Consider the following 15,281-nt stretch of genomic DNA (forward strand, 5'->3'; position numbering starts at 1 on the left):
ATGATTCGGTACCAAATATTATTGTTGTCGTTGCACATATATACTATACTTGTTTGTATATAGTGTACTATTTTATTTGGATAAAATGTTGTATTTCATGTCAAATAAGTCAGTATGTAAAGGTGACATAGTGATGAGGTGGTTGTAGGCTGATAGGCTTTCAACTGAATCATTGTGGTATATACATACTGATGATGGTAGATATAGAATGAGTGATAGCGGATGTGACGGTAGATATAGACTGGATGCATGAGAATCAGTATGAGAGCAAGTATAATAGAATTACGTGAGCACACTAAATGGTTTGCCACATAATTTTTTTGCCAAGTTGCAGAAGAGAGAAGAGAATGAAGAGAAAAGACGTGTTGTTAATTATCAATCGTCTATGAGCTGGATGTAGCACATATTCTAAAATAAAGTGGTGAGGGAATGATGTTAGGTGGACTCCAACGAGCCCCCCTCCCCGGCAGACTCCAACGGCGCCCCCTCAGTGGCCCTCTCACGGGGTGAGAAGAAAATCCCCATTGGAGAGGGAGCTTTAATCTACCTGTATCTACTAATTAATTATATTTAGTGTAAAAATAATCTTTTTGAGTTTAATTAATTGATAACAATGTGTATTATGGTAATATAAATATGTAGTATTTTTTAAAAACTCTAAAAACCGAGACATAAAAGTATATAGCATAGTTAAAGGATAAAGGGGGAGATGAATTGGGGAATGGTTGGAGAGGAGAAGAAATAGGGGAAGAATTGTTGAGGGAGAGGTATTTAAATATGAATAAAAAGTATAACGAAATTTAGGATGGGAATGATAGGAGATAACCTTATAGAGGTGGACCCAATAATAATTGTTTAATGTTCTTGCAACGATAAAATAGCCAATCTATTGTATGCAATGACTGCAAAGTTAGCTCTGAAGGACATATCAATAGCTTACTGTACTCCATTCATCCTAATATATAAGGTGTAGCCACATCTATTTTAAAGAACACAAAATATACATTTAATTTTCTTTATTCTATAACTAGTGAGCACGCCTTATATTATGTGATAAAATAAAAAGTTATTTACATTCTTTTCTAATCTAGACCTTGACACTGGTCAGTACCGTAAACAAAAAGTGTGCTGCAGTATTTCCGAGCTCTCCAACCAGGGGCAAAGCAAACTGATTGGGTAACTGCACATAAAGAGGCACATTTGCCTGCAGCCGCGGCAAAAACTTTTGACCGTCTGTCCGACTTTTCTTGGTCTTCTTGGGATCCGCGGCCCAGCTAAGTTTTAGGGCTAGGCCTGCGGGACCAGTGGGCACCACCAACTTTTGGCGCGCGGCTGGCTGCGCGTGATAATAAAGTGTTGCCGGCGTTAGCCGCCTAGCGTAGCCATATCCAACTCGAGCGAGTAGTCCCATGGGCCCCACGCCTCAGCAGGCCAGCTCGAGTGATCCGTATAGCTAGCACCCAGCACAACTCCACTTGCTCCTCCTTCAGATTCCCCTTTTTTATATAAAAAAAAAATCTCCTTCGGAGAGAACTGTAGCAGATTTGGTCACAGACTCACAGTGATTTTTTTAGTACTAAATAGACATGTATTTCTTCATGGCAGCAGCTGAATCTGATGTTCCGTGTGACGTTTGGGATGGTGGAGCAGCGGGTAGGTAGCTGCAGCGCAACGAAATCCCGGGAGCCTGCCCTGGCGTGTTCGGTTGGCTGCAAGCCGACACTGTTGCAGCTGTTTGGACTGCTGCAGCTGCAATCCATAAAGAGAAAAATACTGTAGAAGCCGCAGCCGCAGCCGGATTGCAGCCGCAGCAAGCCGCAGCGAACAAGCTGAAAGCTGTCGAGCCGGAAAAGCAATAGAAAAAAAGAAAGAAAAGAAGAGAACGCACAGACGAGGAAGCAGCCGCGGGTGGCGCCGTGCGCTGCGCGACGACCTTCCGATGGTGGCCGCGGGCCCCGCCCCGAGAGCGAGGGCGAAACGGCCGCCGCGCGAATCAGCGCCCCCCGATGCCGCCGCCCCCCCAGGCCCCAGCTCGCGCGCCTGTCCCTGTCCGGCGCGGACCACGCACGCCAGGACAGACAGGTCCTCCCCCCCTCCTCCCACCGCTTTACCCGCCCGCGCCCGCGTGCACGCACCACGGACGCCAGCCAATGGGCGACCGCCTCCCACGCGGGACGGGCAGGTACGATTTCGTATCCCCGCGCGCCGCGGGGCTGGTGCGTGCGTGCTTGCGTGGGCCGAGGCGCGCAGGGCGGATCCCGCTCCCGGCTCCCGCCCCTGGACGGCAGGCTGTGGCCGGCAGCGCCGCGCACCCGTGGGCCGTGGGGGCGTCGACCGCACGCTCACGTTACTCCCGAGATCACGAGCGGAAAGGGCAACCACGACCTGCCACTGCCACTGCCAGCCCAGCGCACGCACAGCACAGCACAGCACACAGGCAGGACGATCGCGCCGTACGCGCACACCGACGGACGGGGCGGCGAAAGATCCATCCGCCCCTGCTGCCCTGCCGGCTGCGGCCGCTTGGCTTTTTAAGAAGCTGGCCTTCCTGTTTTAAAAATTTTGGTAGTAAGAGCTGACAACAAAAAACTGGCCTGTTTGAATCTTATCCAGTTTCCAAAAACCAGAATGTTAAAACCTGAGAATACAAACAGGCTGGTCGATCGCCTGTGTTTACTCGCTCGTTATCCGCATGCGTCACCTTGGATCAGCGGCGACGCCAGCACCAGCAAAGCACATGTCTGATCCTTCTCCACGTAATTAACAAACAGCCTGGCCGGGAAAACGACTCGAGAAGGCACGTAGCACGCAAAATTATATTCTCTCCGTCGGCGCAGCGGCTGTAGCGTGGCGTGGGAGGTGAAACCGACAGCGATGCCGCCTCCGTCTCCTGCGCCACTGGTCGTGCCAACTACCCACAAGTTTTCAGAACTTGAGCGGTGCACTGCACATTGTTTTAGCGGCTGGATCTGCGGTGCTCTCGTCGTTCTGAAACGGACACGGTGAGTGTCTACGCCGGACGAGACGACCGGTCGACTCGCTTTGATGCGTCTTTAACCGACCAATAAAGGCGACGTTGCATGGATTGCAAGCAAGCCTTAAATGAAACTACGATGCTCGCCGTTCATTTTAAGAAAATCTCGCTTCAGTTTCTGAGAACGATAAATAAGTAGAGTTTTTCGTTGTGGGTTTTCTCGGCCGGCCGTTTCTCATGGCTATCAAAATACTAGTAGTGCATAATATAATATAGTAATCCGGTCCATAACAACGCCGGCAGGACCTGTCTTCGGTGACAATACAGCTTTCATCATAAACTAAAAAGGTCCCGGCGCAAAAACTATTTACAAAAATGCCCGTCGTCGACGTCGTCTGTCGGAGGAGAGCGTCTCTCAGCTTAGTAGTACCGAATTTTCCTCGAGAAAAAGGAGAAGAAAGAACTAAGAAGACAGACAGTCATTAAAAGCTTCGACGACTAGGCTTCCGCCTCCGTCGGCGGTGAGCAGTTCAGGTCGAGATCGAACGCGGCGGGCTTCCTCGCCGACACAGCGGCCGGTGGCGACGGCGACAGATCCACTACCGACGAACAGTCGGAGTCGCTCTGCGCCACGGTGACCGCCGGCGCCAGCTTGAGCACACGGCACCCTGCTTCCGCGGCTGCGGCTGCGGCCTGCCCGAAGAAGTAGTACGGGTGCGTAACGGGGATGCTGCCGAAAGGGAAGCGTACGGCGGCAGCGCCCGTGCCCGTGGCCGCGGCCGCCGCGCGGTGGAACAGGTCCAGCTCGAGCGACGGCGGGAGCGGCATGGCCTGCATGGGCGCCTGCGCGTCGCTGCTGAAGGACTCGACGGTGCTGCTGTTGCTGCTCCGGCAACCGGCTGCGGAGAGGGGCACGCACGAGGGGTAAGGGAAGTTGGTCTTGGCCTTGGCGCCGCGGTACTCGCGCGCGGCGGCGTCGTAGGCCCGCGCGGCGTCCTCGGCCGTGTCGTAGGTGCCGAGCCACACCCGGCTCTTCTTCGCCGGGTCGCGGATCTCCGCCGCGTACCGGCCCCACGGCCGCTTCCTCACGCCTCTGTAGTGCGGGCCGCCGGCCCCGCCGCCGCCGCCGACGCTGAGCGCGAGCCCCGTGGCAGCGGCCGCCGCCGGTGCCATGGTTTTCTCTGACGTTCTCGGCGCCATGGCCTCCTCTCCTTCGTTTCCTTTGTTTTGCGGAACAGCGGGAGGCGCGCGCGCGCGCGTGCGTGTGTTTGTATGTGTTGGGTGGCGTGGCGTCTGGGATTTGAGGTGGGAGAGGAGAGCGGAGGAGGGACTTATAGCGGTGGTGGAGGAGAGGAAGGGGGGGTTAAAAAGGGTGGCAATGGCGAGAGCGGGTGGTGGAGCGGCAACAAGGAATAAAACTCGGCGCAGTCACCAGTCAGGGACGAGCGCTTTGACTGTCCGGTGTCCGCGCAGGCAGCCGCCCCGCCCCTCGTCTTTACAAGACTGCCTTTTGTTTTTGTTTCCGCCGTGACGTGACCCCGGTGGAGCGGAAAATTGCTCGGACAAGGAGGGCTTCGATTCACAAAACTGCTTTGATAAAATAGAGTCCAGAAGAGCCAGATGGAATAATGAATAAGTAAAAAAAAAGGGTTTGAGCAAGGTGCCGGTGTGTAAAAAGACATGATCCCATAGTATTCCGTAAACAAAAGGCATCATAGCCGCCGCGGGTGCAGTGGGGCGGCACGTTACGGGAGCACGTCAGTCACGGACGGCGTGGGGCCCCCCCGGCGCAAGGACGCATCACGATCCGTGCGTCCCGAGCCGCTGTCTGCGCGGCACTCGCAGCCAGCCAGGCAACCAACCATCCTCGCCGCCCGCGTGCGCGCACAGGCACGTGGACCATCCGCCGAGGGCGAGGGACTGACTGGACCGACTGCAGTGCACGCCACCTCCCTCTCTCTTTCCGCGCATCGTCGGCGCGGGGCGGGCGTGACGTCCAATGGGGTCGGCTCAGGCAGCTGTGCGCAAGCCGATAAAGCCGCCCGCCGCACCGCTTAGCCCGTCCGTAGTGGTACAGGTACTACTGGTTACCACGTAAAGTGGCGCGGCGCCGGGCTGGACGTTAATAATAATAATAAAGTAAAACGCAACGCCGAGTGGAGTGGGACAGCCCGCCGTGACGACGGCACGTTAGACGGCAGCGGCCCGTTCGAGGCGAGGCCATCGTGGGGCCCGGGCCAAGTGTCGGCATCGGCCGGGCTCCGCGGTCGCTTGGCCGCCTGCCGACTGCCGCGCCTGGATCGCGTCGCCACCACCAACCGTTTCCTCCGCCCGCGCTCCCGCATTGAAAGCGGTGGAGGTGCGCGCGCGCGTGGACCGACAGCCACGCGCCGGTCGCGACGTGCGTTGCGTCCCGTGGGCATGACGGGTGGCGACGCGCCCTCGCCGCCCCCGGCTCCGCTCCGCTCCGCGCCACCACACCACACACGCCGGGCGAGGAGGACCACTGGGCCTTTTTCCTTTCCGTTCCATCCCGATCGACGCCGAGTACTACTACTACCAGGGCACGGGCGCCGCACCGCACACTGTCCTTGTCCATTTGTGAGGTGGGAAGCGGTGCTCGTTGATCTGGACACCTCGGGCCGGCCAGCCCGTGTGCGTGTGGTGGGTGAGGTGTGCAGATCGGACGGTTGCTCGTCGTCGCCACGCCACGGCAGCCTTTCCCAACTTTCTGTGTTCATCAATCAATCTGAACGGAAGCTTCTGGGCGGGGGTGGTGGCACTGGCAGCCAAAAGCGCCTTCTCTTTTAGTGGGGAATGCTATGCTCAGCATGAGAGCAACCGGATCAAGCCTCGTAGAGAACTTTTTTCTTCTCTCTCCCACACCGCCTCCTTCCTCGACCGCGTGTTCCATGCATTCGAATGTCCTTAGGGGCAAAAAAAAAAAAAAAAGATGGCCGTTCTTACGATGTTTCCTCAAAAAGAGATAAACCCTGGTTATACTACTGAATTTATATGTTTGGACTTCAGTACTAGACACACATTCAAAACGGACTAAGTACGTATTTATTTTTACCGTAGACCCGTTGGGAATGGAAGACACAGCGTTTACTACCGCTACCGCTACCTTTTTTTTATATGCAATGATTGTTTGTCTTAACAGTCTCCGTACAGAATTTAGAGACGGGCAGAGCCACAAGCAAAGCCGGCAGCGTCCAAGTTTCGTGAGGATTTTCGGCCGGCGGGCTGCCCCACGCCACGGAACCGCGCGCCGGCCGGATCTGGATTTAACAGACGCTAATCCGCCCGGCCGACACACACACACTTGCGCCTAAAGAAATCGCGACCAACCAGCGGCGCGGAGGACCGTGCGGGCCCAGGCGAAGCAGTGGCATGGTTGGCGGATCACGCAACGGATCCGGCCGCGGAATCATTCGTGCGCTGCCGCCCGCGCCGTGGAAAAAAAAAAGAAAATAAAGGGGACGGGGGTCAGTGTGGCGTGGGGGACCTCTGGAGTGGAGAAAGAGAGGGACAGCGACGGCCTGCGCCTGCGGCGTACGTGCCGCCCGCCCGACCCCGTCAAAGCAATCAGCGACGGGGCCCCGTAAACGTGCGTGCCGGCGCGGCGCCCGCCTATCTGCTGCTGGATGGTGGTATGGTAGTACAGGTGGGCGGAGTCAGTGGGCGTCTCTGTCTCTCTCTCGTGCGCGACTCGCGAGGTTAGTGGGTCGTCGCCACCGTGTCTGGCACCAGGTCGCCGCCGGCCGGGGTCGTTAACATCTCGAACGCGTACGCGGGTCGTGCCTGCCTGCGCACGCGGCAGGCCGGCGGGCGGGCGGGCGTCTGAACTGCGGACGCCAGCTACTGACTCGGTCGTGTCATCGTGTGATTCGCTGGATCACCAGCGGGAATCCACTGGTATCACATCACGAGTTCAGAACAGAACACGGCCCAGCCTCGGAAGGCCATGAGCACCACATGTGAGAGCAATTGAAATGAAAGGTACATTCAGGCTTCAAGACACAGTTGAAATTGGCTAACCCATAAGGAGAACCTGCTAAGAACATCGAACACCACGGTGCTCAGCTTTCCACAGTTCAGCCGCAAGGCTGACAAAACAAACTGGAGCTATCCTACTTATCCCCTCTGAAGCTATAGAGGTGGAACAAGTCTTGATTGTCAAAATCCCCATCCTCTCCAATATTTTTTTTTTGACAAAGCAAACTGGACATGGCACATCTCCATATCGTTCATGTCAGGCAGTTCCCAAGCACCCAGAAAGTGGGACAGATAGTCCTGCAATGCCTGCAATGGAACTAGTCGCTGGAGCAGTTAGTCCTAAACTGGCTGCAGCTAACTTAGTTGCTGGACCTGATGACTGGGGCTTGGGGGTGGCACTGTAATCTCATCCTCTTCATCAGTTGGATCTACATTCATGTCAATGTTTCTTAGGGAAAAGCCCTGGCACTGCTCATTGGTGTAGTAACCTCTTTTGCTTCAGTTGCACCGGAGACCTCATCAGCTATCTCCACTTCTAGGCCGGCTAGCTTGCTAGATTGGTTCTCGACGAAATGTTCATGAGTTGTGACAACCTCCGCCAAGTTCCACAGTCCACTGCGGCAGCCTCTCACACAACCCCTCGCACGGCCTCTTCATTGCTTATATGGTTTCTGCTTCCTGCATGCAACAAACTTATTCAGCATGAATTGCTCAAAAGTCTAAGGCTCGATAGAAAATGGGGTTATCATATTTGATAATATGGAGTGAATTGTGGAAGATGCATATCAGAGGGAAATTAAGTTCTGACAGATACTTTAAATTATTATTAGACAAAATAGACCACTTTGTCCATCCATGGAACTTTCAAAATGACCAATCTAGTCATTTAGTTTTCCTTCTTTTTTTTGGCTCCAATCTATCCTTGGTACAACATGGCATGCCTAGTCATCGACTTAGCGCTGGTCATCCTTTGTGGAGTCATTTTTTTTTCTCGAACGTGGGGGAGAGCTATGTATTATATTAAGAAGAAAAAATGGTAAGAACCCTTACAAACGAGCACTTAACCACCAGTCTAATGAGCTACAAACACACACGCCTGACAAGAAATCAACACGACCACGCCGCAACCTAGAGTGAAACCACTTCTGGTGCTAGGCCCTTAGCCCCAGCCAATCTCTACAGGTAGGGCTGGAAAAAAAGCTCGAGCTCGACGAGCTGGCTCGGGCTCGCAACAGCTCGGCCCGGCTCGACGCACAGAACGAGCCCGAGCCGAGCCTGTTTTTGTGGCTCGTGAAAAGAGTGAGCCAGTTCGGCTCGGTGCAGCTCGCGAGCTGGCTCGTCCCAACAACAATTTGTTACATAAAATCTTAATTAACATATAATATTAGTATCGAGTAGACAATTAATTTATGTTATTTGAGATTACTATAAAAATAATCTATTTTCTATAATATATTAGTGATATATCTATTTACTAATTTAAAATATGTTATTTAAAATATTTTTAAGATTTTATATTATAATTTCGAGAGCATATTTATGTTTATTGATAGGCTCGTTGGCTCGGCGAGCCGTCTCGCGAGCCGAGCCGATTTCTCGAGCTCGCCAGATGGGCGAGCCGAGCAGAGCCCGGCTCGTTGCACGAGCGAGCCACAGCGAGCCGAGCCTCGGCTCGTTTCCACCCCTATCTACAGGTATAACTCCTCACTAGTCATTATGGAAGAGAAGTTCCTTTTACCCTTGTTTTGCTCCAATACTAAAATTTGGAAACAAGGGGAGGGGAGGCAAACCTAGGGATGTGTTAAGTAGTGCTGGGAATCTGGGTCGGGCTTTTCGGGCCAGCACGAGCACGGCCCGAAAATAAGAGCCCAAAGCACGGCCCGGCACGAAATAATATGGGCCGGGCTAGCACGGCCCGAAGGCGGGCCTGGGCCGGGCCTCAAATTCCGACCCGTCGGGCCCCCAGCACGGCACGCATAGATGGGCCGGGCTTGGGCCGGCACGGCCCAATTAAGCCCAAACTGTTTAATCTCTTTAATTTAGTAAGATATTGAGTTTATATTGTTGTTATATTTAGAGTTTATGTGGTTAAATGATGCTATAATTGTTTAATATCTTTAATTTAGTAAGATATGAACTTTATATGGCTATAATATTTTGATTTTATGTGGTCAAATATACGGACCGGGCTTGGGCCGGCACGGCCCAACGAAGGCACGACGTGGTTTAGGGCCGGGCTGGGCCACTGTTTTTACACTTCGGGCTGGCACGGCACGGCCCAAAAATTGTTTGGGCTTTCTTGGCCCGAACCCGTTTGGCACGAAGCACGATGGGCTTGGGCCGGGCCGGCCCGGCACGGCCCAATTCCCAGCACTAGTGTTAAGGCCCTTGGCCCCGGCGAGAGACCGAGACATGAGCGTCTGCTGGGAGATGGAACACCAACTCGACAGACATGTAATTTGTGTTTTTGTTTATTTCATAATTTTCTTCTCCAGACATTACAGCATATATGGACTCCTGTTAGGTCGGTTATACGACCAACTGTATGTATACGTACACCACTACCGGTACTATGTACATACACTACCAGGATATGAATACTGAATACATTCTTCCTTATTACATTCACTGTTATGCACCCGACACAAAGCTTCAGAGAAGACCTTCGCCATTCCCTTTCGTCAGATACTTCAGGTGTCTTCTTCAGATACTTCAGGTGTAACAGGATGGAAAGCCCCCGGTGGAGAACTAAGTGGCTAAGTAAAATAGCATACCCATGGTCCATGGATTAACTATCCCAGGAAAAGTCTAGGATCCCTAGGGGATAAAGTTTCCAAACTAGCCATTATAAGGAATGTATGATGCAATCTCCAACCGGCGATTAATCCACTCCCTTGGCAGCTATAAAAGGTTGCCTATGGATAGATTATGTGACAAGTGAGAGTAGAATTAACTAAGGAAAACAAGAGCATTGGAGGAGAAAGTAAAGATAAAGGAAGAAACAAAAACGTCAAGGTAAAAAGTAAAAACTGATGCTCATAGTTGATTGGATTGAGATATTATTGTAGCCATTCCCTTTGAAACTGAGCAGAACGAGGGCAGAAGAGACATTTCATGTGTGATGAAACAGCAATGGATGTCCAGGGGTGACAACGTAGCATGCCATATGAGGGCCAAGACAGTTTTGAGTCAGAAGAAGAGAAGGTTATGGCCTTATGGGATTGAAACGGACGATCTGAAAGTTCAGTAGTGAAACTTTGGGGTGAAATTGGATATTTTGCCAAATTATTATGAAAGATGCATGAGAATTGTGAAATATGCAACATCCACACGGAGTTATGGATAATAGTGACTTAAGTTTATTATCTTCCTCTTTAATTCCTCCTCACTTCCATTCTTCAGCTTTCCTGATGACATTTCGACATTTATTAACACTTTGTAGAAGATGATTTGGACATGTAAGAAGTAAGAACCTTATCAACTACAGGATAGATATATACCCTTTGCCAAGCTTATCATCAGCAATAACATCAGATGCACCGATGTCTGGAACTTCGCTGACTACTTCCCCCAAGCAGTCATAAACATACTATGTTCGTATGAACTGCTTCCTGAATACATTAATAAAAAAATTAATCAGTTCAGGAAACGATGAATTGATAACATGCAAAAGATGATACTCCAATCCAGAAATTAAGTTTGTTCAATTGTTGTTTTCTCCATATATGACATAGGGATGCACGGTTCGTCAGCGAACACCCAAAGCGTTTTGTTGCCACATGAACCACACTACATAGACAGTAGGGTGATAGTGTGGAATGGGAGGCACCATAAATCTAGTATCTGATGGTGAAAGTTCTTTTTGCTAACGTGGGGAAATGCTGGGATCCTGCAGAGCTTCACGGCTCTTATAAGTAGAAATTTTCACATATATTCAAAATTATGACACAAGCTGTTGACTTATGAATGCCATGGCACAATCAGCGTTGCTAGGGAAGTAACCGAAATGTGAAAAAGGCATGTTCTAATGGCTGATCTGTAATATCACTGGCGTTATTTCCTTTTTGGAGCAGAAAAAAACAAAGTTCATTAAATGGCCCCAGAACAAGGAATTCTAATCATTCAAAACTAAATAGGAAACCATTAAGAAAATTAAAGGGTATAGTGGGGCCCATAGGACACATGCAAAATCTACTCTGACAAAGAAGATGTGGAACTTTCAGGAAGTGTGAATTAAGCTATTGTTTCCTTAAAAGCCCAATATGTATGCTTTTTCTTGCCCATGAAATCATAGCACAAGATTCTATTTTATATGCTTCTTAGTTATCATAAACACACATCCATTCCCAGTACAGTTCTATTCCATATTGTATAGCCATTTTGCAACATTTTGAACTGAACAGAATAGTGGATTTAGTTTTTTCACCATGTGATATTAAAGGATAAAAAAAAATCGACCTGCGGGAGGGTAAGATAGCCCCAGATATTATATATTAAGAAGATCTTCTAGCGCAGATCGAGAAAAAACCCTGAACCCTGCACCACCCATACACAGCGGCACCATAGCCTATATGAGAACAACTATGACCGGGGACTAACCTTACACCTGTGCTTTGACGTGTGACAGACAAGTGGATTTTTTATCCCCAACCTAAAATTCGCTCCCATGGGGAATTTAACTCAAGACCTAAGGAGATTACCCAACTACTCATTGCAAACGAAAAACAAGAGGGCAAAACTTATTGACATTGGAAACTCCATACAAGCACTCCATTGTAGTGATTTAGATGAGCAAGAGCTAATAATGTGAATTAGAAAGATTATTTAGAGCATGTCTGTCAAAGCTCCCAGAGCAAAGAGCTCTATCAAACATTTTTTTTTACTGAAAAATGATTCTATGTTGATTATGTGAAGTGATGAAGCTGAAAAAATAGCTTCTCCTAATTCACTCCACGTGTCGTTACTGTATGCATAGAGTTTATCATAGAGAATCATAGATAAACATGTTCAATCAGAGTATTAAATTATATGATACAATCAGTTCAACCCTAAAACTTAAGCTGATGCAGAGGGGTGGGCAATTCAATTGTATTCTAACACCCCCTCATGTCAAGACTATCTTAGGCCTCGGATGTAGAATAGCGAACAACAATTGTTTTATTTAACTGCGCTAATCATGATTCGAACTCAAGAACTCTGACTTTGATACCATATTAAGTTGCATGCACCAACCAGTTCAACCCCAAAAATTATGATGATGGAGAAAGATGGGCAATTCACTTGTATTCTAACACAAAGAATCAATTTCCACAGATAACCTATACCACGGGGAGCTCTACCAAACATACTCTTACGCTCCACTCCATTGTGGTGGTTTAGATGGGAGAAATATCTTATGCAATCACTTATATTGGTGCAAGCGTGCAATCAAACGATTTGGTGCATCTAATCTAGATCTAATGATGACTGTTATTTTACATTTAACCCATTCCACCTGAAACATAGTACCTATTTTACTTTTAACCTCTTTCATATGAAACCGTTGGATCTAGATTGGATGCTCTGGATGGTTTGGTTGCACGCTTGCACCAAATGAGTGATTGCACAGGATATGTCCTCGTTTAGATGAGCATGAGCTAATAATATGAACTCCAAACAAGCACGCCACTAAAATTCCAAATATCCTGTGTATGGCATCGCCTCACGAGGAAAGTCGTTGCCAAGGCATGACATCGATGCTACATGAGCAAAAAGGCAGAGCGCATGTAGGGAAAAGTTCACAGAGCTATGCGTGCAGAGGAAAATAAGGAGCCGTGCACAGGAAGGGGAGCTAAGCGTGTGGATGGGAAATCTCACGCCTATAGTCCTATACCTCTTGCAAGAACACGCAGCATCCCTGCAGCTCGTCAATTGAGAGAAGGGGAGGGAAAGAGGAGAGAAGGGAAGAGAAGAAGGGGAGGGAGAGAGAGGAGAGAAGAGAAGATGGCATTGGCGGCACCTGGAATCCAGCGGCAAGTCCTGCTGCCTCATCAAGTCACTCCAGCCCCTTCCGCTCCACCAATTCACGGCTCCTACTGCGCCTCCATGGCCTCCACCTATTTGTGCCTACGACCTCTGCTCCATCAGCCTCTGGTGTCTAACCTCCACCCACCAATCAACGCTGTTAGGCTCTCTCCAACGGTGCTCCTTATATCTCCGGATCTCCCCGGACCGAACGTAGGGGGCACAGTGTCTCCCGAACGGCTCCAACGCAGCCCGTAAATATTGCCCGAACTTGAGGTGAGGAAGAGGAAGAAAATGCACATATGTTTCCGGTGACCAAGTCCTCCCGGTAAGCATTGTTCGCTACTTCGCTGTACGAGAAGGTGCTAGTGAAGACGTCGGCTGTATTTTTTTTCATTTTTTAATTTTCTTTTGTTTGAGGTAGTTGGTATAGGGGAATACAGATACTGTGAATTATTGGAGACATACCAGACATAGGGGGAGAATCTTTTAATGCGAGTTATAAAAATATAGCAGAAGACATAGGGGGAGAATCTTTTAAGGGGAGTTATAAAAATATAGTAGAAAGTATATATAAGGGGAGATGGATAGGGAAAATTGTTAGAGAGACCGTTAGACTATTGTATATGGTTAGGGTTACCCTGTATTTTCCTAATTATCCCTATTGTAATGGGCTTGGCCTACCTAACTCACCTATATAATATACTCCTAACCCTGAATTAGGATTAGGGTTTCACATATTTCAACTAATGCCTCTGACCTCTACCTCGTCGATTATTGACTTCTTCCGCTTCTACGTGGACTCAACATCTCCTTCCTCTGCTCAATTCCCTGCCAACATCCCAAGATCCTCCACTTCAGCTCACAAGTACCTCTTCTTCTCCCCTCCTTTGCTTTTCATCTCAATACCTTCCTCTACAATTCCTCTCCTTTCCTTCCTCTGTTCAGAAGTCTGAACTATATTGCTTATGCTTGCTTGGATCCTAGACTTGATATACTTCTTGATGTGGTATCCTGCTTGTGCTTGGATAATTGGATAGGGTACAAACTGCTCTAGCTAGTGGGTGGTGGCTGCTTGTGCATGGGCTCTAAAATTGGAAGCAAAAAGGTTGCATCAATGTATGTTTGACAGTTTGTCCTGCTTTAATGTAGTTGAGAGTATGTGTATGGTGTCACCTCACCATGCGCCTAATTCTCCTAGGCCTCTGGAAGGGGATGGGTCGCCACGCCTCACCTTACCGCCTTAATAACCACGCATAAATATAAAAGCCTCAATAGTAAAGCAATGCAGATTATTAGTTCATGTCTGTGAGACCAATCATCCAACAAAAGGATTAAAGATAAAAGGATGGAATGATGATAAAGGCTTCAGTAATAATAGTAACAGGGTCTAATGACATGTCAAATTTGGTTCATCAAAACAGTATTAGTTACAATACAAAATTACAAATTACTGAAGCCTGGTGTAGGTGCATGATAGGTTATTTATTTTCTTTCCTGGTGTAGGTGCATGATAGGTTATTTATTTTTTCCATTTTAACCTCATATTTGTAAACCACAATAGCGTGAGCTAATCAAACATATAAACAAATAAACTTTTACGAAGGGACTGCAACTCAGAAACTTGGTGTGCTAATCTGCTGCACCTCTGTAACTAAGAGGAGAACACGACACAAACAACACCTTCCCTCACACACCTACATCAGCATTATTTGATTAACAGGATAGTAACGGATGGCACTTCTGACCTATATGATAAGAACTTGCTAGTCAAAAAGAAAATGCTTCTTCAACAAAGTACGTACTACATAGTTTTTCATGCAAAATAGTTGTTGATCTAATCAAGAAAAGTCAGTTCATTGTTGACAATACTTAAACAAGGAATCATTAAGACCCAGTGACCCACAAGGAAAAAAGTATGGTTTTAAAAGAATCAATCGTATGTCACGCATGTATGGCATCAGTCGTCACTTCACATAGACCAACAAGATAATCGATGTGGCGACAAATCTGGCATGGTCCAGATAATAACTGGAAACTGATAACTACAAGCCTCAAACATGGCATATTGCTTCATCGCAACACATTGCTCACAGGCTACTATCAAGCATATTCTCTAGATAACCATGCAACTTCCAACTTCCGGCAACGTCAGGTGCAGACATCTCGATTGATCAGGTGCAAAACTTTAACCTAAACCATAGATCGAGAGAGTGTAACAATAAATGGATCAGCTACCCAACTCATGTCAGCATGCATGCCACGGCAGGCCCTAGACACGCCGCAATACCAAAATCATAGTCAT

General features: G+C 48.8%; 2 protein-coding genes across 2 annotated transcripts; both read right to left on the reverse strand.

The window, feature by feature from the left end:
- Positions 1 to 3,212: 3,212 nt before the first annotated feature.
- Positions 3,213 to 4,276, reverse strand: LOC100280582 (uncharacterized). The gene has a single exon (NM_001153501.2). It carries the CDS (start codon positions 4,172 to 4,174, stop codon positions 3,473 to 3,475), a length of 702 nt encoding a protein of 233 aa, NP_001146973.1. The 5' UTR covers positions 4,175 to 4,276; the 3' UTR covers positions 3,213 to 3,472.
- Positions 4,277 to 9,422: 5,146 nt separating this feature from the next.
- LOC100193212 (uncharacterized) lies at positions 9,423 to 13,193 on the reverse strand. The gene is made up of 3 exons (NM_001138365.1): positions 12,972 to 13,193; positions 10,474 to 10,584; positions 9,423 to 10,380 (listed from the first exon to the last, which is right to left on the reverse strand). The coding sequence occupies exon 3, from the start codon at positions 9,756 to 9,758 to the stop codon at positions 9,450 to 9,452; it is 309 nt and encodes a 102-aa protein (NP_001131837.1). The 5' UTR covers positions 9,759 to 10,380; positions 10,474 to 10,584; positions 12,972 to 13,193; the 3' UTR covers positions 9,423 to 9,449.
- Positions 13,194 to 15,281: the final 2,088 nt, after the last annotated feature.

This window comes from Zea mays, chromosome 8, assembly GCF_902167145.1.
Source record: "Zea mays cultivar B73 chromosome 8, Zm-B73-REFERENCE-NAM-5.0, whole genome shotgun sequence".
Taxonomy (NCBI): domain Eukaryota; kingdom Viridiplantae; phylum Streptophyta; class Magnoliopsida; order Poales; family Poaceae; genus Zea; species Zea mays.

Excerpts from the sequence above, each read along its gene's own strand:
- LOC100280582 (NM_001153501.2), bottom strand. The coding sequence starts at position 4,174 with ATGGCGCCGAGAACGTCAGAGAAAACCATGGCACCGGCGGCGGCCGCT.
- LOC100193212 (NM_001138365.1), bottom strand. The coding sequence starts at position 9,758 with ATGGACCATGGGTATGCTATTTTACTTAGCCACTTAGTTCTCCACCGG.